General features: G+C 43.3%; 1 protein-coding gene across 1 annotated transcript in view; it reads left to right on the top strand.

The window, feature by feature from the left end:
- DDX11 (DEAD/H-box helicase 11) overlaps nt 1-26,695 on the top strand; it is a 47,392-nt gene extending 20,697 nt beyond the window's left edge. The window contains exons 11-26 of the mRNA XM_087722467.1: nt 1,143-1,222; nt 3,419-3,463; nt 3,623-3,690; nt 4,873-4,911; nt 5,910-6,021; nt 8,902-9,036; nt 10,793-10,905; nt 13,910-13,982; nt 17,285-17,388; nt 18,848-18,997; nt 21,533-21,601; nt 21,712-21,812; nt 23,055-23,139; nt 24,736-24,811; nt 26,168-26,322; nt 26,513-26,695. Coding sequence (XP_087578593.1) covers nt 1,143-1,222; nt 3,419-3,463; nt 3,623-3,690; nt 4,873-4,911; nt 5,910-6,021; nt 8,902-9,036; nt 10,793-10,905; nt 13,910-13,982; nt 17,285-17,388; nt 18,848-18,997; nt 21,533-21,601; nt 21,712-21,812; nt 23,055-23,139; nt 24,736-24,811; nt 26,168-26,322; nt 26,513-26,557 — 1,450 coding nt within the window. The 3' untranslated portion in view covers nt 26,558-26,695. The remainder of the gene's footprint in view (nt 1-1,142; nt 1,223-3,418; nt 3,464-3,622; nt 3,691-4,872; nt 4,912-5,909; nt 6,022-8,901; nt 9,037-10,792; nt 10,906-13,909; nt 13,983-17,284; nt 17,389-18,847; nt 18,998-21,532; nt 21,602-21,711; nt 21,813-23,054; nt 23,140-24,735; nt 24,812-26,167; nt 26,323-26,512) is intronic.
- Nucleotides 26,696-27,182: the final 487 nt, after the last annotated feature.

The raw sequence follows: 27,182 nt of genomic DNA, 5'->3' as shown, positions 1-27,182 counted from the left end.
CTGCCTAATGATTGGGTGGGTGTGGCTAGGTGATCGTGTGACTGGGTGGGTGTGGCCAACATGATGTCACTCATGTCGAGGGATGACTTGCCAGCCTCTACTCGCCACTCCTCGCCTCCCCACCCGGGCTCCTTAGGGCCCCAACAGGAAGCAGTTGCTGGAGCTAATGAGACCATGACCCAGCCACCATGAAAAACAGCTGGCTCAGTTCAAATTGGATCTGGCTGAGGAGGAAGAGGCTCAGCAGAAGGACCTCACTAAGGACTATGAGCATAGGATTTCCAAGCAGAGGGAAGACCTGTGGGAGTTCAAGGCCAGGTAGCGGCGCCTGCAGGCTCAGTGGGCTGAGATGGTCAGACATTTCCAGGCCATGATGCAGTCCCACTGGAGCAAGGCCCTCCGGCTCTTCACCACCAGTGGCACTTTCCTCCAGCCTTTGCCCAAAGCCCCACACCAGGAGGATGAAGCAGACCCCAAGTCAGAATTACTGTCCCCCTCCGACCCGCACAAAAAGACCCCGAGACTCTCTGCAGCAACACAAACGTTCATTGCATGTATACGGCCCAGGGGTCGTAGTTTGAGGACCCCTGATTTAGTGCAATATAAAAAATGCAAATTTTTTTTTTTTGCAGACTACCAAAATTTTCTTATGGTTGTCCACGGACCAGCAGTTGGTGACTGCTGCTCTATGGGCAAAGATACTGAAATTCCAACCATTTTGGTATATGGCTATATATGTTTTTTGTCCCTCATCATTCACGTTACTCACTCCATGGGCCTTCCCAGTTATATTTGTAAGCTCAGCCTGGTTGTCTTGCATTGTGTTACCCTTGTAACACAGTAGTGGGTTGCTGTGGGTATGGCCCGGTACGGCAGTACCGGTAGTGGCCTGGAGCAGCTGAGAGCTCATTTGGTCCACCTGCCTACCCGCCCGCACTCTATAGCTGTATTTATGCCAAAAGGCACAGTGTGCGGTGCCTGCGCGAACCCTAACAAGGAGCTGGTTGTCGCAGGGGCAGTGGATTGCGCATGCGTGCGCAGCGCACGTCAGGCGTGTGTATGAACAGATCACGATCAGTGTACTGGTAGCGACGGTAAGAGCATCCCACCACTGACTCATATATCATCTGGTCTCTTTTTAGGAAACGCTTGAAGGCCAAGAATTTGATGTACATTAAACAGATTTTGTTTTTGCTGGAGAAGTTTGTGGCTGTCCTAGGAGGTAAGAACAGAGTCCCGAGAATCATCTTTCCAATGCCGGCTACCTTCTGCAGGGGAATGTCCCATCAAGCTCCATGCCACTGTTTATATGGCCAACTTGCATCCAAGAATTTAACATTAATTAATTTGACATTATATGGACTGCAGGGATATCAGTTTGTCGTCTCACAGATTTCTTGAAAAATGAAACAAGCAACCCTGCTTCATCTCTTCCCCTCCCCCCCCTCACCCCAAGGCAATCGTCCTTTGATCATTACCATCTTTAACTTCTCCGGCAAGTCTTTGTCTCCTTCCATTCTGCTCATCCCGAACAGAATAGATAGAAGCACAAAGCAAATGAAGGATGAAATTCTGATTTTAAGCAATGCTGTAATGGAATTACTGCATGCCTTCTGATGCCTGTTTTTCCTCAGGTGTATACTTGTGCTCTGGATAGATGCTTTATAATTGCATTAGTGTTGAATATTTACAGATCTTTGCTACCAGCTTAATGTACTCAAAGTCTAAATTGCTTGTTTTAATTTTTTTTAAATGCATGTACCAATGCAATAAATGTAATTACAAGCAAATTGGAAACTATTTGAAGTGTAAGTTTGAATTAACATAGCAGAAAAAGAATACTTCTCTCTTAGGGGATGACGTTATGTTAAAAAAAAGAGAGAGACTAAAATGTAAAAAGCCAGCCTCGTGGTTATATAGTTGCTTGCTGGTCAAAAACCTACAGTTGATTTCTGGTATGTATTCTTTGACCGGATTCATATCACGTGCTTAATTAAGTCAGTTAAAAATCTAGTGGTTCATTTTTACAAGTGCTATGTTTCCCCCCCCCAAAAACTTATTCTTATGACTTTGGCAACTGACTCATATTTATGTGCCACTGAGTGGAAACTAATCAAGGAGAGAAGCAACTTAGAACTGAGGAGGAATTTCCTGACGGTTAGAACAATTAATCAGTGGAACAACTTGCCTCCAGAAGTTGTGAATGCCCCAACACTGGGAGTCTTTAAGAAGATGTTGGATAGCCATTTGTCTGAAATGATATAGGGTTTCCTGCCTAGGCAGGGGGTTGGACTAGAAGACCTCCAAGGTCCCTTCCAACTCTGCTATTGTATTTGTAATTGTATTTGTCCTGGAGTCATGTGATCCTCTTTTGCAACCTTCTGACTAGCAAAGTCAATGAGGAAGTCGGATTCACTTAACAACCGTATTACTTGCTTAATACCTGCAGTGATTCACTTACCAAATGTCAGCCGTGAAATCCTCTGAAGTCTGCTACCAGTTCGGTCAGTTTGCTACCGAGTACTCGCTTTGCGCGTATGTGCGCCTGAGGCACGCCCGCACATCCCTAAAAAAGGAACATTTTGAATGTCTGCAAAGATGAGTAGAACAGCGGGAGGGCGAAATTCGCTGTGCCAGGTGATTTAGATTAGCTAGAAAGCAGGATATCGTCGAATATACCGGTTTGTCTGAACTGGTAGCATTTTTTATTACTGGTTCAGGCGAACCGATCTGAACCGGTAGCATTTCACCCCTGGCAAAAATGGGGCAAAACTCACATTACAACTGTCTCACTTAGCAACAGACATTTGGGGCTCAGATGCGGTTGCAAGTCAAGAACTAATGGTACACGGTTCACTGACAAATGCGTGCTTGACAAAAACGCGTTGACAAAACCGTGGGGAGAAAAGCGCGAGTTCAAAATTGCACCGACGAATGAGCACAGAAGTGCGCCGACAACAGCGCGCCAACAGAAGCGCGCTCTAAACCTAACTCTAAAGTTAACCCTAACCTAACCCTAAACCTAAACCTAACCCTAAACCTAACCCTAAACCTAATCCTAAACCTAACCCTAAACCTAACAATAACCTAACCCTAAACCTAGCCCTGAACCTAACCCTAAACCTAAACCTAAACGTAACCCTAACCCTTACCCTAACCCTTACCCTTACCCTAACCCTTACCTTAACCGTAATGGCGCTTCTGTCGGCGCTCTTTTGTTGGCACGCTTCTGTGCTCATTCGTCGGCGCGCTGTCGACATCGCGGTTTTGTCGGCGCGCTGTTGTCGGGCGCGCATTTGTCGGGTCACGATGGTACACTGGTATTGTAGTTTAGCCCCTAGTGATATATTGTGTAGCCCATAGTGATATATAGTTTAGCCTATAATTTCATAACCATTGCTGCTCTGCTTTTCTCCAGGAAATGTAAATCAGAATCCAAATACACAGAGCATACCAGAAGGAGGTAAGTGGTGGGTGCGACTCCAGAAAGTGTGTAAATTGTCATGATTTGGCTAGTATGGGGTTTAAGAAGATGATTGCCACCGATCTGAAAAATCTTGTTTTTATCTGGTGTAAGCAAACCAGATTTTTTAAAATTGCTTTTCCCCACTTTCTCTCTAAGGGGTGCAGCTGAAATCCATCAATGACTTTCTGTTCCAGTGTCAAGTTGACAACATCAATCTCTTCAAGGTAAAGAACTGCACTAAAGTTTAGAATTTGGTAGGGAGCTGAAACTTAGAGCCCTCCAAAGAGGTGTTTCCTTTTTCCTTTTACACCCTGATCAGATTTTGCCTGTATTAATTCTTTATTAATAGCTAAGACATACTTATATCGACAGGCAAAAAAATCATAGCATTGGAACCAAGGACATCTTTAGAAAATAATTTGGAAAAAGCAATTTGTCCATTGTGTGAATCCAGCATTTACGGCTGTTGATTATACCAGTCTCTCTTTTTCTCAGGCTGCAGTACGAGCCTGAGAAATGTTCACTTCCATTAAAACCTCACTCTTACTCTTGAAGAAACCTCAACATTTATTTAGGCTGGATTATAAAGAAGGCGATGGCTCAGTGGCTAAGATGCTGAGCTTGTCGATCAGAAATGTTGGCAGTTCAGCGGTTTGAATCCCTAGTGCCGCGTAACAGAATGAGCTCCTGTTATTTGTCCCAGCTTCTGCCAACCAATTAAAAAATGCAAGTAGAAAAATAGGGACCACCTTTGGTGGGAAGGTAACTTCTCTGTGTGCCTTCAGCGTTTAGTCATGTCGGCCACATGAGCACGGAGACGTCTTCGGACAGTGCTGGCTCTTCGGCGCTGTAACGGAGATGAACACCGTCCCCTAGCGTCGGGAACGACTAACACGCATGTGCGGGGGAACCTTTACCTTTATTTTTATAAGACTGAAAAGAGATAGTAATACCGATGCTAATGAATAGCAGAATTGCTCTGGACCTGCTTGAGTTTGGCAGCAAATGTGTTACTTTCCATGCACACCCAAACACACATGTCATGCATATAATATGGATTGTAGAATATTCAACTGGCCTGAGTCTAGTTGCACTACAGGCCTTGAATGGTTGCGGTGGCTTGAAAGCTGCCAGTTTACAGTGAGATGCCTGTCAACCAGATAGCTTGGATAGGAAGGGAGGAGAAAAGTTAAGCAAAAGGATGCAAGTTAGATGGTCCTTTGAGTAACCTTTAGGAGTTTCTGTAAGGAGTCATGAAGGAGCTCCAGGATGACTGAAGACTCTGCTTCTTCAAGGTGTGGATTGAACAATAAATTGTGATAATCTGGCAAAGAAGGTTAAAACTGGAGATAACCTGTTAAGACAACGAGGCACCTTTTAATGTGCCTGTTCTCCTTTTTCAACAGGTTCAGCGTTACTGTGAGAAAAGTTGCATCAGCAAGAAGGTAACTGCATCAACAGAGTACAATAAAATTCTGGTTCCGTGTCCTTTGGGTGCCTTGTGGGGGTCTGTTTTCAGGAATTTTCCATGGGTTATGGGAACATAAGTTGCCTTAGATTGAGTCAGATCAATCTGGTTAGCTATTTCCTCCGCAGAGATGCAAGAATAAACTGTGTGGGGACTTGTGAACAGTTGGGGTAAGGCTCCCCAAAATTTCAATAGATGTTACCTTACTGTAACTTTTCTTGAGTGGAAGGGAACGTTGATTAAATCTACGGGAGGAAAATAATTATATTATAATTGAATTGAAAGGTAAGCTAAATCAGTGTTTCTCAACCTTGGCAACTTGAAGATGTCCGGACTTCAACTCCCAGAATCCCCCAGCCAGCATTCGCTGGCTGGAGGATTCTGGGAGTTGAAGTCCGGACATCTTCAAGTTGCCAAGGTTGAGAAACACTGAGCTAAATGTATTGCATTAAATCAAATTTACGGCGTACAGATAGTCCTCAACATGCCACCACATTGGAGACCAAGGTTTATGTTGTTAAGCAAGACGTTGATTAAGTTTTGCTCATTTTATGACCTTTCTTGCCACAGTTGTTAACTGAATCGGCCTTCTCCGTTGACTTTGCTTGTCGGAAGGTCAGAAAAGGTGATCAGAAAAGCAGAAGTAGCCTGCAGTATTGCACTCTAACCCTTGCACCACTGAGATTTTCCTAAGAGTGGAAAATGGTCATAAGTCTCTTTTTTCAGTGGCATTGCAATTTTGAATGGTCACTAAATGAGTGGTTGTAAGTTGAGGACTACCTGTGCGGCCATTTATAAACCAGCCGAGTCTCTTCATGGTTTCTGGGGTGTGTCTGTTGGTCTCCCTTGGGAAGACAGATTGTCTGAATGTTTTTCCTCTTTTCTGCCTTTGCAGGGTTATGATTAACAGACAGGGAAAAGCTTACAGACAACAATATTTAAACAATATTTTCTGGTCTTTTTCCTGTCTTGCAGCTCTTAGGATTTGTGGAAAAATACGGAGTTTCCAAAACCAGCAAAGACCACCAAAAGTTGTCTGGTTTGCAGAACTTTCTGCAAACCTTGAACAAGAGACCAGAAAAAGAAGGTGAGTTTGGCTACAAAAAAGCAATTTTTGGCAGGGTTCAGAATTGGAAGGAGGCGAGGAGGAAGAGACAAGACATAAAAATACAGGCAGTCCTCGACTGACAACAGTTCAAAGTTACAACGGCACCGAAAAAAGGTGACTTGTGAGCCTTTTTTACAGTTACGGCCGTTGCAGCCTTCCCCCCCATGATCATGTGATCAAAATTCAGATACCTGGCAACTGGTTCATATTTGGATTGGATTTGGATTTATTGTATTTATATGCCGCCTTTCTCCCAAGGACTCAGGGCGGCGTACAACATTTAAAAAAAACACATAATACAAAAGTTAAAAAAAATTAAATAGAATATCCTAAACAAACCCAATTAGCATTAACAATAATATTTTTAAAAAAAAATTGATTAAAATTAACAATGATCAATAATTTATTTTATTTTGTTCAGGCCAGGCCGGCTTGCTGGAAAAGCCAACTTTTTAGAGCGCGTCGGAAGGACCGGAGGTTGGGGATTATACGAAGCTGTGGGGGCAGCTCATTCCAGAGGGAAGGCGCTCCCACAGAGAAGGCTCTCCCCCTGGGGGTCGCTAGCCGACACTGTCTGGCTGACGGCACCCTGAGGAGGCCAACTCTGTGGGATCGCACTGGATGGTGGGAGGCTACCGGTGGCAGTAGGTGGTCTCGCAAGTATCCTGGTCCTAAGTCATGGAGCGCTTTAAAGGTCATAATTAGTACCTTGAATCTGATGACTGTTGCTGTGTCTGTTGTGGCCCGCCAGCAGCCAGTGGATCTGGCAGCAGATTTGGTTGGGGAGGAACATGGGCCAGTTTTGGAGTCTGGGGAAGGCTCTGATGAGGGCTCTGCATCGGAGGCAGAGAGGGGACCAGGGACATCTGACAATTATCAGCTGCCTTCGGAGTCGGACATCAATGGGCAGAAGAACAGCTGGAATCTGTTCCCGATGTGTGCATGCGTAGAGCTGCCAGGAGAAGAGAACAGCTAAGAACAAGGGCCGACTCAGAAGTAAAGGCACAGGTGGACGATGAATGGCCCCACACAGAGGAAATAAAAGAGAGGTGAAAGGGGAGTGGAGTTTGCAGGAGACAATTAGTTCGCTTAATTGGTTCATGACTCTCTGAGACTCCTTGCCAAGTTTTGCAGATATCAGCCTGGCAGCTCTCCAAGCCAGATAAGGTCTGTGACTGTAAATCCTCCTTTGAAAGACTTTGCTGGATGTGAATGAGCAGAATTCACAGGAAATTAATAAAAGTTTTTTTTTGCCGGGACAAGGAGTTTGCTTCAGGCTCTTGGGAAGCCCCGGTCAGAACACGGCAATCCTCCTTTTGCGACCTTCTCACAGGCAAAGTCAATGGGGAAGCCAGATTCACTTAACAACCGGGTTACTAACTGATCAACCGCAGTGGCTCGCTTAACAACCGTGGCAAGAAAAGTCGTAAAATGGGGCAGAACTCACTTAACAAATGTTTCACTTCCCAACAGAAATTTGGGGCTCAATTGTGTTGGTAAGTCGAGGGCCACCTGTAGTGATGTTTCAGTAGGTTTGGAAACAGTTGGGCCTACGGAGCTTCCCTGTTCTTGGCTTCTTTCTTTTCATTTTAGTGTAAGTAGGACGTCCATGTCTTTGCGCAACTTCATGCGGAGTTGTGGCTTAGGACAAACATATTATTTCCCTTTGGAAGAATGAAAAATAAAATATAGAATGATGAAGATATAAATAATAGGTATAATAATATAAATAATGCATAGAAAAAGTCATTTTTTCTACCTGTCTCTTGAAAGGCAATGAAGAATCAGAGTTTTGACTTTTCTTGCTACAGTAATTCAGTTTTTTGCAAGATTGAGGGCCTCTGTAAGAGCCATATGTCATTGTTGCCTTGATAAATTGTTCTGGGACAAGAATGCAAAAACTTCTTTGGCAAGAATGTTGATTCAGCCTCTTGTCGGCAGCCTTTTTTCTATTAACACACATTTAGACATAGCTGTCAGGATTCCAAGCACCCATAGAGAGAGACCGCCTACTGCCAATTACCTCCACTCGACCAATTAAATCCCATAGATTAGGCCTCCTCCGAGTTCCATCTGCCGGTCAATGTCGACTGGCAACCACGCGGAGGAGAGCCTTCTCGGTGGCAGCTCCGACCCTATGGAATGATCTCCCCGTGGAGATTCGTACCCTCACCACCCTCCAGACCTTCCGCACAGCCCTTAAAACCTGGCTATCCCGTCAGGCCTGGGGTTAAAGACCGTAACCCAGCCGAATTGTATGAATGTTGTGCTTTTAATGATGTACTGTCTTATGTGTTAATCTGTTTGTTTTCCCCTCCTTTCGAATTGTAAGCCGCCCTGAGTCCCCCCAGGGAAAAGGGCGGCATATAAATAAACTACTCCATACTCCATAGAAAGAAGAACTCCGAGGCAGGCAAATTCCCCAAAGGACAGTTTTATTGGATACATCATATTGGCACAACTGGTGAAAGCCGACTCTGAAAGTTCCCGCAGCTTTCACCTAATTAAAGTTCCCTCTTTCCCCCCAAGTCACTGGTCACGCTGTCCAATCCGGTTGCTTGGTTACTTCGCTCCTCCTCTGGCCAGCCACTTGTGAGAATGCCCTTGGTTCCCACAGGGAAACTTTATTGTTTTGGCTACAAAACCCCATCTAACTATTTCCCTTCTCCCTCTGTTGTGTGGCAACCCTGAAGCCTCCAAGGTGGCCTCAGCCAGGTTCACTTCAGGGTTGACAATAGCCCCAAATGCAAATAAATTGGACATGCTACCTGTGTGGCTGTTGAAATTAGGAATTGGGAGATGATGGTCTTCAGGGGAGAAGAGGCCTTTCCAAATGAGAAGCTGCCTTTTGATCTGCAGGGGCTCTGCAAAGTTCTCCCGGGGAAGGTGAGGACGACCACCCCAAAATGGCATCTCCACTAATGCACATTGAGAGTTTCCTAGCCGCGCTCACAAATGCAAACCAAGACGGGAGAGTCATTCTCAGCAGGCAAGGTATTGTGTATCTGCGTTTGATTTGCTTTATTTAAAAATAAGTACACCTGATTGTGTATATATATTGAATTATTTCAAGGTCATTCCATTATTCGTCCTCCTTATTTAGCGATCACAGCTGGGATTGGTAACTCCCTCACTAATCAACAGGGTCACCAAACAGAACTTTGCATGATTGCAATGGGCTTACGTCACTTCCCATGTGGTCATTAAGTAAGTCGGCTTGTGGTTAAGTGAGAGATAGCAGTAGAAATAGCACTTAGACTTATATACCTCTTCACAGTGCTTCCCAGCCCTTTCTAAGCGGTTTACGGAGTCAGCATATTTACCCCCAACAATCTGGGTCCTCATTTTACCCACCTCGGAAGGATGGGAGGCTGAGTCAACCTTGAGCCAGTGAGGATCGAACTGCCGAATTTCAGTTAGCTGGCAGTCAGCACAGGTAGCCTGCAGTACTGCATTCTAACCACTGTGCCACCGCGGCTTTCTATCATGGAGCTGTGGCTTGTGATTTGACTGCCAGCTTCTCCATTGATTCTGCTTGTTGGAAACCGCTTGTGAAGCACACAGATAGCAATTGTATGACCTTGGGATGCTGGAGTTGTCATAATTGTAAGGACCGATCATAACGTTAATTTACTTTTATTTATTTATCAGATTTTTAAAACTGCCCCTCTCGATCTCACAAAGTACCTTTCTCGAGATCATTGTGATTTGAACAGTTGCTAAAACATGGCAGTCATTAAGTGAGGTCTGTCTATATCCCCACAGATGCCTTTCCTGGAGGAAACATCTGAAAATAAATATATATAAATATAAATATAAGGAGTCGAGCTCTGTAGCTCAATGGTTAACACATCTGCCTAAGAGGCAATAGAGCACAGGTTCGATTCCCAACATGGGTATGGCTAGCTGATGAGAGCTAAATAGCTTGAAATAGATCTATACTAGTCTCCCTTTATTTATTTATCAGCATAAATATAACATATATATATATATATATATATATATATATATATATATATATATATGTGTGTGTGTGTGTGTGTGTGTGTGTGTGTGTGTGTGTGTGTGTGTGTGTGTGTGTGTGTGTGTGTGTGTGTGTCACAACCCCTGGTAAGCCCCAATTATGGGAGGAAGCTAACTGCTTCCAACATCTGTCAATCGGCTCATCACAAGAGTCCATCACGACAGAAACCCAATATTTTTACTGTTGCCTTTTTGTTATATTTGTGTATCTGCGTTTATATATATATCCATATATATATATATATATATATATATATATATATTACATATATATATATCCATATTTATGTAAACACGTGATGCTTTTTTATAGGAGCACTTACCTAAACAATTGCAATTCAAGTCGTGGAAATATTATTCTCCAGGCGTTGCTAAATTACTGCCCCTTATTCATTTTGGATCCTGGGATTATAGCAATATTAAGGAGGTTGTGATATTTATTGCTCCTTACTGAATTACTTCATTAAGTATTGCTGTAACTTAATCAAATGATGTTCCCATATTAGCCCCTGGGAACCAACCACGGTTGCTTTCGTTGTCCTCTTTCTCTAAGAATATTTTCACTGTTTCATTTGAAGCATCCAGCAAATTGACAGTAGCAAGGCAGGGGTGGGATGGGGTGTGGCAGGAGTGGTGGTGGAAAGCCCCCCCCCTGCATTTCAGGCTGCCCTTCAATGTTTTTAATTGTTTACCTGCCAACTCTCTAAATGTGCTGTTTTCCCCCCAGGTACTTTAGCCCTGAGCAGCCTCAAGTTTCTTTTGCTCAATCCAGCTGTGCATTTTGCCACGGTGCTGAAAGAATGTCGAGCTGTGGTCATCGCTGGGGGCACCATGCAGCCGGTGAGCAGGGAATTGGGCATCTTTGTACTTCGTTTGGGTGATGGGCAACTACTGCATTCAATTTTGGTCACCACGATGTAAAAAAAGATGTGAAGACTCTAGAAAGAGTGCAGAGAAGAGCAACAAAGATGATTAGGGGACTGGAGACTAAAACATATGAAGAACAGTTGCAGGAACTGGGTATGTCTAGTTTAATGAAAAGAAGGACCAGGGGAGACATGATAGCTGTGTTCCAATATCTCAGGGGTTGCCACGAAGAAGAGAGAGTCAAACTATTCTCCAAAGCACCTCAGGGTAGAACAAGAAGTAATGGGTGGAAACTAATCAAGGAGAGAAGCAACTTAGAACTGGAGGAGAAATTTTTTGACAGTTCGAACAATTAATCAGTGGAACAACTTGCCTCCAGAAGTTGTGAATGCTTCAACACTGGACGTTTTTAAGAAGATGTTGGATATCCATTTGTCTGAAGCGGTATAGGGTTTACTGGCTGGGCAGGTGGTTGGGCTAGAAGACCTCCAAGGTCCCTTCCAACAATTATTCTATTCTATTCACATTTTAAACAACAAATTAAAGGAGCTGATTTCTCAACTTCCTTCATAGCAGATGTTCTACAGAAAGTGTTGGAGCAGGTCTTTCTTGTTTAAAAGCAGCAGAATGAAGATGTCGCTTTGAATCTTCAGCTCCTTCTGCTCCTTCTCTTTGGCACTATATTTTGCTTTTAACACACCTGGCAAGCCTTTCACAGTGTTTACAGCAGTGTTTCTCAACCTTGGGAACTTTAAGATGGTTGGATTTCAATTCCCAGAATTCCCTGGCCAACAGGCCTGACTGGAGAGTTCTGGTAGTTGAAGTCCACCCATCTTAAAATCCCCAAATTTAAGAAACATTTATTTAGAGGTTTAGCTTCTCGGTCTATTCAGTCTGCCTGCTGTTTTTCCCAAGTCCTAGAGAGATCCTAAATCTTTGCATCTAACAGTAAACATTTAGTTTTCCCATAAAGTAAGAGGATTTTAGTAACACCATAATGGCAAGTTCCATCACACTTAGAGTACTGATATCTAGGCTTGAGTCTGGTGGCATCGGAATGGTGGTCTAGAGCAGGGCTGTCAAACTCGTGGCCCGCGGCCTGGATGCGTCACGTGCTGGCCACGCCCCCACCCGGTTTAGCGAAGGGGAAAAAAGTCCCAATACGTCATGTGATGCTGCCATGACGGTGCAAGTTTGACACCCCTAGTCTATAGGAAAGGTTATAAAGACTAACTCTTCGCATACAGATCTAGTGATTTGTTGGCCATGAAAATCCAGGTTGCATCATGAACTTGAGTGGTTTATTCTTTAGCTTGCAATCTTTCCCCCCCACAGAAGTTGGGAGAGGTAGTTAGATATTGTCTTTCTGTAAAGCAACTCTTGTCAGGGATGTAAGGTGGGAGGTGAGATCAACTTGTCTATCTCCTGTCCTTCCTTTGGTCTATTCACAAAAATCCCAGCCTCTCTTTGGTTTGTTAACTGCATGAAATTAATCAGTACTATCATCATGGTAGCTTATCAAGAAATAAAGTTAGGAGGCAGGATCTGGACAAGTGGCCTTTGAGAAACACCACACAAATGGTTCCTCACTTCCATCCCCCCCTCCCCTCCCCAAAGTTTGAATATTTTTTTTTGATACCTCTTCCCCGTGTAGCCTTCTCTCACTTAAGCAATTTCTATAACAGACTTTCCTAATCTAGTGAGCTCCAGATGTGTTGGACTCAAAATCTAGGTAAAAAGCTGACAACATCAATCATGGAATGGAGAGAAGCCACAATGGTCGTCAGTGCAACGGCTGGTCACAAATTTATTTATTTTTAACTTTGAATAGTTGCTGCATGAGACAGTCAGCAAGTGAGGACTACCGAACCCCTCACGCAGCTGAATGAAGGGGCCTGTAAAGCATTGCCTCTACAGTTTCTTATTTGATCTGATTTTATCTTTGAATAAAGAGGTGGAGTTAGTCTTCTTTCTCTGTATCCCACCCAGAGGTAAGCTTGGGAAGGGCCTTAGCCAGGAGGAAGAGCAGTTCTGTTACATGCAGAACCTCTCAAATATACTTGAACGGGCTCTTCCAGCTTTGAGAATCGGATTGCTACCCGAGAAGCTTCTAATACCAAATAGGATGAATAATAGTGAATTAAAGGTCCAATAGTCAAGAATAACATATGTGAGCATGTTATAGGGCAGTGATAGAATAGAATAGACAGAGTTGGAAGGGACCTTGGAGGTCTTCTAGTCCAACCCCCTGCCTAGACAGGAAACCCTACACCACTTCAGACAAATGGTTATCCAACATCTTAAAAACTTCCAGTGTTGGAGCATTCAAAACTTCTGGAGGCAAGTTGTTCCACTGATTAATTGTTCTGTCAGGAATTTTTTCCTTAGTTCTAGGCTGGTTCTCTCCTTGATTAGTTTCCACCCATTTCTTCTTGTTCTACCCTCAGGTGCTTTGGAGAATAGTTTGACTCCCTCTTTTCTGTGGCAACCCCTGAGATATTGGAAGACTGCTATCATGTCTCCCCTAGTCCTTCTTTTCATTAAAGTAGACAGACCCAGTTCCTGCAACCGTTCTTCATATGTTTTAGCCTCTAGTCCCCTAATCATCTTGGATGATTAACCTTTCCAGCACTGAGTGCTGAAATTGGAGCCTGTGCACATCTGTGCCGGAGTGCCGGAACCCAGAAGAGAGCAGCTGGCCGGTACGCATATGCATGCCGGAGCCCAGGAGAGGAGCTGGCAACGGCTCGTGTGCTCAAAGAGGGCTCTGTGTGCCACCTCTGGCATGTGTGCCATAGTTTCGCCATCACAGTTATAGGGACCCTAGAAAAATGATATTGATTCTCTTGCTGCCTATACGGGGCTACGAGGGCAGAATTTGGATCTTTTCCTCCTCAAGAGTTGAACACTCTGAGTAGGGCATGTTGTGTAAGTCTTCTAAAACAAACAAACAGGATTTTCATGATGTGCTTTGCAGGTGGCTGATTTCCGGCAACAGCTGCTTTTGAGTGCTGGTGTTGATGCTGACAGGATTGAGGAATTTTCCTGTGGTGAGTTTTGGGGAGCTATGGGTGTTATGTATTGAATATAAATATATATACCGTATTTTTCAGAGCATAAGATGCACCTTTTTTCCTCAAAAAAGAGGCTGAAAATCTGGATGTTTGAAGGTTTTGAAGAGGCAATTTTTTTTTAAAAAAAAGTTTTTGCACTCTGCAAACCTCCCAAATGAATAGCTTTTAGGAGGCTTGTAGAATGTTCCTGGGCGGCGGCGGCGGCGGGGGGGGGGGGAAACGGCCTGTTTTTAGCAAAAAACAGACCCTTTTTTTTGGTCCAAAAAAGGGCATTAGGAAGTTTATAGAGTGCTCTTGGGGGCTGGGGGAGCAGAATTGAGCAAAAAATGGGCCGTTTTTTGCTCATTTATGCCCTCCCCAACCCCAAGCTTCCTAAAGGCTATGCACGGCCATTTTGCTGAAGGGGGCAGGGTTTCGGGAGGCCAAAAATGCTGTGTTCAGTGTATAAGACGCACCCAGATTTTCAGCCTTTTTGAGGGAAAAAGATGCATCTTATACTGCAAAAAATACAGTATTTATGATGAATTCTAGAACAGGGACAGCTTGGGTTAGTATTCCAAAACTTTTTATTTTTCAAAAAGCTACAGATTTAAGTGATCATGATGAAAAGGGGCTTACTTTTTTCTTCAAATGTTTCAGAATAAAAATTAGGGTGGACTCAGTAGCAGACGCTAAATTTGTGAGTTCTTGAAATAGTGCCAAGATCGTTTCTCTTCAAAGCATCTGATCATATTTCCTAAATTTTTCCATTTCACACTTGAGTTGTGACTTCCAGCTGTCACAACTGACAGTAATTGCTCCTTGTTTCACTTAGATGATGAGAGGCAGGTCCCGGTGTTTGAAAGATCTGTTTGTTTTACTAGAACCCAGAAGCCTATTAATGAGAAGAAAATGTGAAAGAATGGCTCGTGGAAGATTCAATTATCAATTGTGGCAATCTTTGAGCTTTTCTCTTATAATAAAAGTAAAATGATCTCTTGCAAAATGCTCAGATTTACTATAGAGTCCCAGCTGTGTTCTGACTCCTTATCAAAATCTCTGTTAATGTTGCTATCATTGGTTTTATAGGCCTTGACTTTGATTGCAAATAACAAGGGTTAAATTAATACCAGAGCAATTTATTTTTGGTAAACCAATTCAGAGATCACCCGTAAAATGTGCAAAATTACTGTGATTTCCGGATTTGACCATGGGGCAAGCAGAATGTGGCAAGTAAAGCAAAATTTTAAAAAAGTATCCAGCATTAAAAACTTTCAAAATGAGGAAGTCCTGATAGGGCGTGTCAAATTTTTCAACTTTTAATCGCAATAGCACTTAGACTTATATACCGCTTCATAGTGCTTTACAGGACTCTCTAAGCAGTTAACAGAGTCAGCCTATTGCCCCCAACAATCTGGGTCCTCATTTTACCCACCTCAGAAGGATGGAAGGCTGAGTCAACCTTGAGCCCTGGTAAGATTCAAACTGCCAAATGGCTGGTCGCCGGTGATCAGCAGAAGTAGCCTGCAGTACTGCACTCTAACCACTGCGCCACTGTGGCTCTTAATTTCCAAACATTAGCGGTGCTCAAAAGTTGTGACCTGCCTTGGGGATTGTAAAGATATTTTTATATACTTTAATAGAATTTAGATGCGCTTGGTAAGTAACTACATAAGCGTCATAACTTTTTAATATTTTGTTTGTTTCATTGTCTTAAGCGTAGGTTCTGGTAGATGCTCTGAAGGTTTCCGTCAACCGAACAACATACACCAGACTAAGACATGAATGCAATATAGATCAGGACTACTTTTATTGTAATAACTATAGTACAGAATTTTGCATATCTGAATGTGCTTCCACCCCCTCCCACCCTCACCCACCCTCACTTTTATTTTCCTGTGAACCAGGGAGGGACTTATCTGAGATAGATTTTCTCAAGTTATATTCTTGGTGTCAGGCGTTGCCTCATTCAACATCTAAGAAAGAAAACCCCCAACTCCATTTAGTTAGAGAAAAGGTACTTTTACTGGATATGAAATGAAAACAGCGAAAGTGAAACAAGAGGTGAAGCAAAAAAGCGAGAACTTGTAGGTATCAAACGTTTACCGAAATCCCTCCCCCCAGTTATCCCGACCTAATGTCCAATCTCCAACTGCCAAAGGTGTCATGTGGGGCGCATCTTTAGGTGGCCTCATTCAGCTGGTATGCGGAGACAGTTGGGCGTGGAGCAAACCCAAACACAAGCCATCAGCATGCACAGAAGATGTTGAGAACAAAACTCCCTTTTCCGAGATGTCTCCACCAGCACGTTCCCCCTTCCAAATACCATGAGCCCCCTCCCTCCTCGTTACTATGGAAGTCCATAGCAAGCATGTGAGATAGAGGCTGACATTTGGCCTGGGCTCAAGTCAGAGGTGGTATTCAGCTGGTTCGGACCAGTTCACCCAAACCGGTAGTGGTAATTGCGGCTGGGCCCACCCACCTCTCCTGGATCTATGCCATCCTATTTAGGCATGTTTTCAAGCTGTGTCATACGTGCAAGCCACATGCGCAAGCAAAGTGCATGCAGGGATGTGGCACGTGGGAGTGATGCCAGCCCGCTAACAATCACATTTGCGAACCTGTAGGGAAAGTAAGCGGCTGCCACCCCTGGCTCAAGTCCTGCCTATTTCACCATTGTCTTGATAGTGACAATATCTCAACTCATTGTCTTGAGTCTTCCTCCTGTCATTTAAGGCCATCCACACTTCCTTCCACAGTTTCACGTTGCACCGAGTGTTGCTTGGAAGAAGAAACAAGCGGATCTCATGGGACTATCCTGTTTCCCCGAAAATAAGACCTCCCCGGATAATAAGCCCAATCGGGCTTTTGAACGGATAAGCCATCCCCGAAAATATTGCAACACAGCAGCACCATGCTCACTGCCTCCTGCATCTCAAAAATAATAAGACCTCCCCTAAAATAAGGCCAAGGGCTTATTTCGGGGGCGGCTAAAAAAATAAGACCATGTCTTATTTTCGGGAAACGTGGTACATTTGTTCAGTCATTGTACTTGAGCACTGGTATCAAATTAACGTTGTCACGGCGTTGCCACGTGATGTATCACGACTGTTTTCCCCTTCGCTAAACCAGGCGTGGGTGTGGCCAGTGTGTGACACATCTGGCCCGCGGGCCATGAGTTTGACAGCCCCTATACTTGAGTATCTGGTTAATTGCGCAAGAGCCAGGAAGTTTAGCCTTTCAGCATCTTAACAGGAACAGCAGCTTGTTCATTTTTTCCTTCGATTCTTGTGTTACAGGTCATGTGATTCCCCCTGACAACATTTTGCCCATCGTCCTCTCCAGCGGTCCGTCCAATCAGCTGTTGGAATTTACTTATGAGAAAAGAGGCTTGCCTCGGTTGGTCAGTATTTTTTATTATTATTATTATTACACTTCATTGCCTCTTCAGGCAATTGGGTTTCATAGTTTGAGTTCCCTGGGTGACCATATTGTCCTTTTTGTATTGCTTAGGCCCTTCCTTCTTGGTTTCTGTCACCTGGATTAGACAGCGGCAAAGGAAACAGATCCTCTTTGTGGTTTTCCCTAGCAATTAACCTGCTGTCAGACTCCACAAGTCTCTCTCCTTGTGGCGATCTGATTTATTGTATTTGCATGTCAAGGGAGAAGCCATCCTTAGAGTATTGAAGCATAGATACTCACAAATGGGGAAAGAGGGTGTTTGGTGTTGAATAGAGTGGATTGGGAAGCCAGTGATAATACCAAGTTGTCCTTGACTTATGATCATCTGTTTAATGACAGTTAGAAGTTATGACTTCAGAGAAACTGATTTACAATCTGATGTCAAAATTATGACTGCTGCATCACCACTGTCAGGGTAATGATTACTTAATAGCTGACCAGCTGCTGTAAGGCTGTAAACCGGGATGATGAAATGAGAATGAGTCAGCAAGGTTACTGCCACTTTAAGAAACAGCCTATATAAGGGAGGCCATGTGAGGGTCTATCTCTCTCCTAGTGTATCTTTCTCCTTGTGTTCTAACTCCATTGTGGTTCTCGGTGTAGAATAGAGGATTGATTGATTGATTGATTGTCTCAAAATAGTAGTCATGCTGTGCGCACTCTGACAACCATGATATTTGTGTGTGTGTGTGTGTGTGTGTGAGACAGAAAGAGAGACAGAGAGAGGGAGGGAGGAAGGTGATCACAATTTTGATACTTGATAACTGGCATACATTTTTGATGTCTGCAGTTTTTTCTAGTTATTTGCAAGCTTCACAGATTCTAACAAGCCAAGTCAATTGGGAACATTGGATTCACTTAACAACTGCGGTAAAAATGGTTGTAAACATGAGCCTGGTTACCTGCTTAATGACTGTATCACTTAGCGACTGAAATTCCAGTCCCAATTTCGGTCATAAGTCAAGGACTACTATATAGGGATGTCTCATCTTTGTTTTGACAGTCGGACCTGGAGCTTTGAAGCGAGTAGACCACTTTTTCATAGGATTAATTTCAAAAGCGTTGTGAAAAGAGATCAGGGCAGACCTCTGAGTAGAGATGTCTGCTCCTTCCTAGCAGCCTGTAACTGTGGGAAAGAAGGAATCGAGCAGGAAAAAAGAAAGGAAAGGCGGTGTCGGAAAGAGTAGGATATCATGAGACACCAGATTCTGTTTGCATCAAATTTGCCTATTCTGCATCCCTGCAACTGATCCTTTCCAAGCATAAGCCTTTGGGTTCATGAACTCCCTTCCAGCCCAGGCAGGAAATTGTGTTCTCCAAGAGAACACAGCCTTTGATAGAAGAAAGATTTTCTTTTCTGGCTAAAGGTAGACATTGCTGGTTTTTCCTCCATTTTTCAGATGGAGGAGACGGGGCGGATTCTTTCTAACTTGTGCAACGTCGTCCCAGGAGGTCTGGTGTGTTTCTTCCCTTCCTATGACTATGAAAAACAGGTCTACTTGCACTGGGAAAAGACCGGATTGCTTGCCCGGCTGGCTACTAAGAAAAAGGTAATTTGGTATCCCAATGCTGCTAGTAAAATCAAACATATGGCAATGATCAGCTGATTCCTCTCCTCTAGTTTTGTTGTAGCAATAGGAATAGCACTTAGACTTATAGACAGCTTCACAGTGCTTTCCAGCCCCCTCTAAGCGGTTTACAGAGTCAGCATATTGCTCCCAACAATCTGGGTCCTCATTTTACTCACCTTGGAAGGATGGAAGGCCGAGTCAACCTGGAGACTCGTGGAATTTGAACTGCCAAGTTGCAGGCAGCCGGCAGGCAGCAGAAGTAGCCTGCAGTACTGCATTCTAACCACTGCACCACCAAGGCAGTAATGACTAATACTGGTCCTGTTGCCTGTACAGTGAAGTGGAGAGGCCCAATCCTTACCTGTTGACCTCGCCACCGTACTTGCTAGGTAGCTGATCGTTATACTTGATATATCGCTTCATCCTTTCCAAAGCCAAGAAACGATGGCTTATTTGTGTAGGAGACAGGAAAAAGGGCACAAGCCAACCTGAAATTTGGCTGAGGGCACCACTATGCCAGCCTTGGACTGTTCAGAAAAAGGAAAGCAGGCATAAGCATACTCGATAGTTGATTGGTGGGATTATACATAGTTGAAAACAGTGCTATACAAATATGAATGGTTGGTAAATCTTTTTCATATCGGGATATGGGATTATATAAAGGTATATTGTTATTAAACAGACAATCAAGAATGTAAGGGAATTAGGTCTATTGAAAAAAAATTAATCGGAATTGAATATACGTTGTACAATGAAAGTGAGGTATTTAGTTATATTAGATGAAAAATCTGTGATTGTAAATGTAATTGAGAATATGGATGCAAAAACACTTGTAACAAAATGACATGCTGTATGTAATGGATGAGAATTTTTTTATGTTGGTTTTTTTATGTTTAAAAATAAAAACAAATTGCAAAAAAAAAAAAAGGAAAGCAGGGTCAGATGTAATAGCTCTTGGATGGGAGAAATCCCTGGGCTGTGGGCTGGACTGGGAAGTTAGCAATAGCAATAGCAGTTAGACTTATATACCGCTTCATAGGGCTTTCAGCCCTCTCTAAGCGGTTTACAGAGTCAGCATATTGCCCCCACAGTCTGGGTCCTCATTTCACCCACCTCGGAAGGATGGAAGGCTGAGTCAACCTTGAGCCGGTGAGATTAGAACCGCTGAACTGCAGATAACAGTCAGCTGAAGTGGCCTGCAGTACTGCACCCTAACCACTTCGCCACCTCGGCTTGAAAAACATTCAAGGTGGTTACTACTTTCACAGATTTCTAAGAAATTCTAATGAACTTCAGCGCCATCAGCAGTCAAGATTGACTTAAGAGAATCTTTATCTTTGGTCATCACGGTTATTCTTTACAAGTTGAACATTAGCATGCTGTAAATTGGAAAATTAAAACCCAGCATTTCCATTTCTCCTTTTGTAGGCGCACCAGTTGTGGCAAATACTACCATAGCGAGGAGCCCAAGTAGCTTTTTAGTCCATTAATGGTCTTGAAACGTGGGCTTGTCTGTGAGAATAGGGGTTAAAGTAGTAATATGAACCTAACTAGATCTGGTCAATGTTTCCTCTAGGAGCATCCTATGTCCTCATGTGGCCAGTTAGATACATTTAGGAAGCTCACAAGCACGGACAGCAGAGCAACCATCCTTTTCCACTGTGATTTCCCAGCCACCTGTGTTGAAAGCACGTTGCCCATTACTTAGTAATAGTAGACCTAGAGAGGTGGGGGAGAATACATCAGCCATTAATCCTCAATGTCCATTAAGACTCAAAGTATGACATCCCCATGACACACATCAACCTCATCTTGTTATTTGCATCAAGTAAGGTTATTTGTCATCATAACATCTGTATATTAAGACTAGATTACTTCAGATGCAGGAGACAGTTCTCTTCTTTTAGAGGGATGTCTGGATGGAAATGCTGTCCGTTGTATCCAAAGTTGGTGAAATGGGGATCCTTTAAGTCCGCGTTCTTTAGATTTGACAACTTTTAAGATGTGTGGACTTCAATTCCCATAATTCCCCAACTTAACCTGCTGAGGAATTCGCTGGCGGTCCAAGTCCACATACCTTAAAGTTGCCAGGTTTGAGAAACTAATTTAAATCAAGGTTTTACTGGAGGTTGAAGCCAACATCACTATTTTTCAGTTTGGTCACTGTACAAAAGCCACACAATTTCACAGCTCCTGTAGATGTCCCAAAGGTGCTTTTTCAGGAGGCAACTGGACTTTCTTCTTGTTGTTTTGAAGATGTTTCGCTTCTCATCCAAAAAGCTTCTTCAGCTCTGACAGAATAGTGGGGACAGAGCTGAAAAAGCTTCTTGGATGAGAAGCGAAATGTCTTCAAAGAAAAAACAAGAAAATCCAGTTGCCTCCTGAAAAAGCTCCTTTGGGACAAACATGGCCTGGATGACTGAGAATCTCTACAGACCTTTAGCTCCTGAGATCGTACTACTCACATGGTATGAAGGATGTTCTCCTATAATTGACGTATGATGCCATTTACAGATATTTCAGGAACCCAAGAAGGCTAACCAAGTGGAGCAGGTCTTGGCAGAATATGCCAAGTGTATCAAGGTACGAAACAGAAGATTGGACGATTATTGAGCAGGTGGGAAGAGGCAGTAAATTGACTGTAGAGGTGCTCCAGCTTTTAACCATTGCATTGTGGACTTCCTTTCACACAGCGCTGCAACCGAACAGATGGCCCCATGACAGGAGCACTGCTGTTTTCTGTAGTTGGTGGGAAAATGAGCGAAGGAATCAATTTTTCAGATGACCTGGGAAGGTAAAAATTATTGCTTGGCCTTGGGGTAGTGGTGGCGGAATTATTCACTGGAATATTAGAATTTAGAGAGTTATGAAATATTGATTGGGTGGGGGCAGCTCATTTAGGTTTGAGCTAATGCAAACCGAAGTCTTAATTTTGGGAAGGGCCCTTCGAGTGCTAATTTCGGGGCTTAGCTTTTAGCACAGGGTGTTTGACTTTAATGAGACATATTCCCCATTGTGCAACAGACTGAAGGCCAAACATAGAAGGTATTAGGATGAGAGAGCGGGAAGAAGAGAGAGAGAGAGAGAGAGAAAATCTGTATGGCAAGTGGGCAAAGCTGTCACTTCCTCCTTTAAGGCAAATCTGTTGTTTCATAAATGCTCCACTTTCCATTTTTAACGCCAGTGTTATTCCTCCCACCCGGCTCTCTGCACCTGCCTTAGTGGGACAGCTAAGCTTGACATGCGGGATGACAGAAAGCGGTTGCTGCATATTAACTGCCCCCTGTTGTCACAAGCAGGTTGTGAAGGCAATTAGGTGGGAGGGTTTGGTAAATTGCGATGCCTAGCCAACGCTTTCAGAGAGAAAGCCATTTCTTCTTACAAATGAATCTGAAATGAAACAAGGCTTCTTCTCGGGCGAGTAAAGCCATAGTTATCCAGAAAGAGGTATGGGCTTTGTAGCATAAACCCAACCTGTAGGAGGCTAATTTGTATGCAGAATATTATTCCCCAATCGCTTCTTTCCCCACATTTTTACTTAAAGCTCCCTCAAATTGCTGTTTAAGATTCCAAGGGTAAAAATATTAGGCTATCTTGAATGCACTTGATATACCGGCCTATCCACTGCAGGCGCCTTCGATTGAAATTGTAATCTGTTTTTGAAAAGGCAATTTTACCCACTAATCAAAAATGGTGCAGCGTGTTTCTCCTTGGCGTAGGTTTTTCACCTTACTTGGCCAAAATAGGGTATTTTTTGTTTGTTTGTTTCTCTTCTTGAGCTTAAAGAAAGCTTTATACACTGGATATTGCTTTGTATGTGACATGCTTGGATTGCAAATTACTCCAATTGAGTTTCTGAGTTTCTTTTCTTCCTATTTTTGTATATCTTTTTTTAAAACATATAATAAAATTAAAATTACATGGGAGAAAAAGAACTCTTTGGATTGAAAGAGATTGCAGGATTATTATGCAAGTTAAAGAGATGACGCCGAGTGATTTATGTGTTCCTTACTTTTCCTCATTTTTTTTTCCCCAGGTGTGTAATTATGGTGGGCATGCCCTACCCCAACATAAAATCTCCAGAACTTCAAGAGAAAATGGCTTACCTGGATAAAACAATGGTAAAAGATCCTCTGTTTTCCACTTAGCTTGATCTAAGGCAGGGGTGTCAAACTCATGGCGTCACATGACATATTGGGACTTTCCTCCCCTCCCTTCACTAAACCGGGCATGGCCATGGCCATTATGTGACACATCCGGCCAGGAGTTTGACAGCTCTGATGTATGGCAATGCTTCCAAATCTTGGCCACTTTAAGATGAGTGGACTTCAACTCCCAGCATTCCCTATCCCAACCTGCCCTGGTGAGGGAGTGTAACTTTACTTCCTCTGATTGCTGGAATTTCTGAAGTGCCCCGAGCAACGTTTGTTAACCTTGGCAACTTTTAAGATATGTAGACTTCAACTCAACGTGATCAAAATGCAGACGCTTGGCAACTGACTCATTTGACGGTTGCAGGGTTCCAGAGACGTATGATTTATCACCTTTTGACAAGCAAAGTCAATGGGGAAACGAAATTCGTTTAACAACCGTGTTACTAACTTCAGTGATTCACTTAACCACTGTGGTGAGGAAGGTTGTAAAATGGGGCAAAACTCATTTAACAACTGTCTTGCTTAGCAACAGAAATTTGGGGCTCAATTACAGCCATAGGTTGAGGACTACATGTACTTCCTTAGGCTAGAAATGATCAAGACTGGGTTTATCTACCGTATTTTTTGGAGTATAAGATGCACCAAGGTTTTGAAGAAGTAAAAAAATTTAAAGAAGTTTTTTGCATTCCGAAGACCTCCCAAACCCAGTGCACGCCTCATTTTTTTGTGAAAAACGAGGCATGCATAAAGTTTGAGAGGCCTACAAAGTGCTCCTGGGGGCTGGGCCAAAAGCAAGCAAAAAATGGCCCATTCTTTGCAAAAGTGGGCCCATTTTTTGCCCCAAAAGGGCATGCATAGCATTTAGGAGGCTTGTAGAGTGCTCTGGGGGGCTGGGGAAACAAGTGAAAAATGGCCCGTTTTTCACTTGTTTTTGACCTCCCCAGGAGCACTTTGCAGGCCTCTCAAACTCTCTGCATGCCCCAGTTCTGTGAAGGGAGTGGGGTTTCGGGAGGCCAAAAATGCTGTATTCAGTGTATAAGACGCACCCAGATTTTCACCCTCTTTTGGGGGGGAAAAAGGTGCCACTTATACTCTGAAAAATACGGTACTTTAAACAAGCTGTATCACACTTATCCTTGAATAGGATTAAGGAAATTCTATGTAACATATGTAGGAGTACTTCAATATTTGGATAGAAAGGTAGGGTGTAAATCAAATAAATAACACTAGTGGCATCAATTGTCGCAGAAGGCTGGATTGTTGGGTGACTTGAGCGTACTTGAGAGTCAGTTTGGTCTACTGCTTAAAGCAGTAGGGGAGTTCAATTCCTGCCTTAGCCATGGAAGCCAACTGGGTGACTTTGGGCCAGTCACTCTCTCTCTCTCTCTCTCTCTCAGCCCAGTTCACTTTAGAAGGTTCACTTTAGAAGATAGGAGGAAGGCATGTTGGATATGTTTTACTGCCTTGAATTATTTGCAAAAATAATAAAGACGGGATATAAATAAAATAAAATGTTAGCTTCTAACCCCATTTATGTATCCCACCTGTCTTGGTTTCCTCTAGCCAAAGTCTGCAGGCCAGTCTCCAGGGAACTTGCTCATTGAAAATCTATGCATGAAAGCAGTCAACCAGTCAATAGGTAAAGTATGCCCTTGGTTCTAAAATACAGAGAGCTCTCTCAATCGGAGTTTTATGGTTGGTCAGATGGAACCTGGTTACGTCATTGCCCGTTTTAAACAGCTTTAAACACTCCCAAGCAACCGATCAGGGAAGATGTGGTAAGTTAGCAGAGAAATTAGGAATTGGTGATCTTTTCTGTTACCCGTTTATCACGCAGTGGTACTGTTGGTACATTTTTCATACAAGCTTCTGTGCAAAGTTGGCTTACCGCCATCAAAGTAATGAAGTATAATGGGCAAGTGATCGTTTAGGCCACGGTTTGTACATAAGAGGGCAGAAAAACCTCTGCTTCCAATTATGGACAATTGCTATGGGTAAGATGGATCTTCTGGTTGAACATGAAAGAGTGTCAGCTGGAATTGGGCTGTAAGAAGGCACTTCCTTGTGTGTAGCCAACCTGCCAAAATGTTGGAGAGAACAATTTGGGAGAAAATAGCAGGAAGAATCTGTGCCACTTTCTCCTACCTTGTTTCATACCTTCATAAAGTAGGTTCCTGTCTTGCTAAGTTTGGGCACAGAAAGATCAGGTGGTTTATCAGTATAAAATATTCCTAGAGCAAAATTTGTTTTATTAGTCACTCACGCACAGCAGTTTCAACATACTAGCCTTCTGCAACCCGAGTGCCTTCCAGGTAATGTAAATTTCAACTTCCAGAATTCTCAGCTGTGGAAATTCTGAGAGCGGAAATTCACAGGTCTGAAGGTTATGTCTGCTGTTCTTTGCCCTAGTCAAGGGGTCAGCAACCTGTGGCTCTGGAGCCGCATGTGGCTCTTCCATCCCTTTGCTGTGGCTCCATCACTGGTTGGCACCTCAATTTTGAGAGGAGCTGCCGTTTTTTTTTGGGGGGGGGGGAAGCAGGGCCTGCTAGGAGGAGATTCTATGGCAAGGGATGGATTTTCTGATCAGCTCCACAATTGATAGGGCTTTCGGTTAGGACAAGTAGAGGAAAAAGGATGCCACACTAGGAGGAGACTCTATGGTGGGAAAACCAGGTTTCCGGTCGGCTCCAGAATTGAATGGGGGGCTTCCAATTAGGACTTTTGTGGCTCTTTGAGTGTTTAAGGTTGCCAACCCCTGCCCTAGTCATCACGAGAGAGGAAATATTTGTATGCCAATCTCAAGCTGGCTGGGGAATTCCGAGAGCTGAAATTCATGCATCTTCAAGTTGACACGGTTGAGAAAAACTGCTTTAAACAGTTTTCCCTGTGACATCTCACTTTGAATTGAATCCTGTATTAGCCATTCAGTGTGACAAGGAGAAGTTGGGCGGCCATTATAAATGGATTAAATAAATAAGATGGTTTGCTTTTACAGGAAGGGCAATTCGGCATCAAAAGGACTTTGCCAGTATTGTGCTTTTAGATCACAGATACACCCGTCCAGCAGTTCTCAACAAACTTCCTCGGTGGATTAAAAGCAGAACCCAAATCAAGGATAGGTTTGGACCGGCTTTTGCAGCGCTAAGAAAAGTAAGTCCCAAAACCAGGCTCCGTTGCAAATTCCTCTGAAATGTTAATCATCCCAGAGAATCTAAGCATCAATCAATCAAAGCTAGACTCTTTTAAGATTTATTTTCCTGCGGGTGAAATGTGCACATTATTATCTCTATTGACTTTTGTCACTACCTGCCTCATGTAATTCCTCATTTCTGTCTTGCAGTTCCATTGGGAAAAGAAATCCAATTCCAAGTCCGACTCTTCGTGAGGAATAAGGGATTTGCTTCCTCCGCCGATGCCAAATGTCTCCTGTGTATTTAAATGCGTTATACTTGTATTGTGCAATCTTAATTTTGAACCTGTTTCCCACCCACTTCCAGTCACTAAAAAAGTTTTCTAAACTAAATTAAGGTTGGAAAAGGGATGCGCTTTCTTCTGTTTATAGTGGAAACTGAGCTCTCCACTGAAAGGATTTGGACAAAAACCTTGTTTTCCCTCTATTTCATTTTGCACAACTGGTGCCTCTTGGACTTTATTTTGAGGTTATAATATATGCTATTCAAAGTTCAAGGCAGGTGGTTAATAAGGGTGTGCAAACATTTTGACATTGAATGGGAGCTTGAAGTGGTTATTTCAAGCTTAAATTAGCTTGTTCCAGCCATTCTGAATGCATTTCACACTCAGAAACAGCTATTTCAATTTCAAAATGTTTTCTATGCCACCAGCAGTCATCATTTGCTAAAATCTGCATGTGGGATATAATCGGTTATAGACTCCCGGTTCTCCTTTCTACTGAACCGTGAGATGTTTCAGTTTTCTCTTTCTTTGTGCCAAAACAGGGCTCACAGCAAAATTAAAAGGAACGCACGTGCTATGGCCATGTTTCTTGATCT

Source organism: Thamnophis sirtalis, unplaced genomic scaffold, assembly GCF_051295495.1.
Source record: "Thamnophis sirtalis isolate CommonGarterSnake01/CBP01778 unplaced genomic scaffold, rThaSir2_p1.2 scaffold_9, whole genome shotgun sequence".
In the NCBI taxonomy this organism is placed as follows: domain Eukaryota; kingdom Metazoa; phylum Chordata; class Lepidosauria; order Squamata; family Natricidae; genus Thamnophis; species Thamnophis sirtalis.
This window is presented reverse-complemented; position numbering and strand designations above follow the sequence as displayed.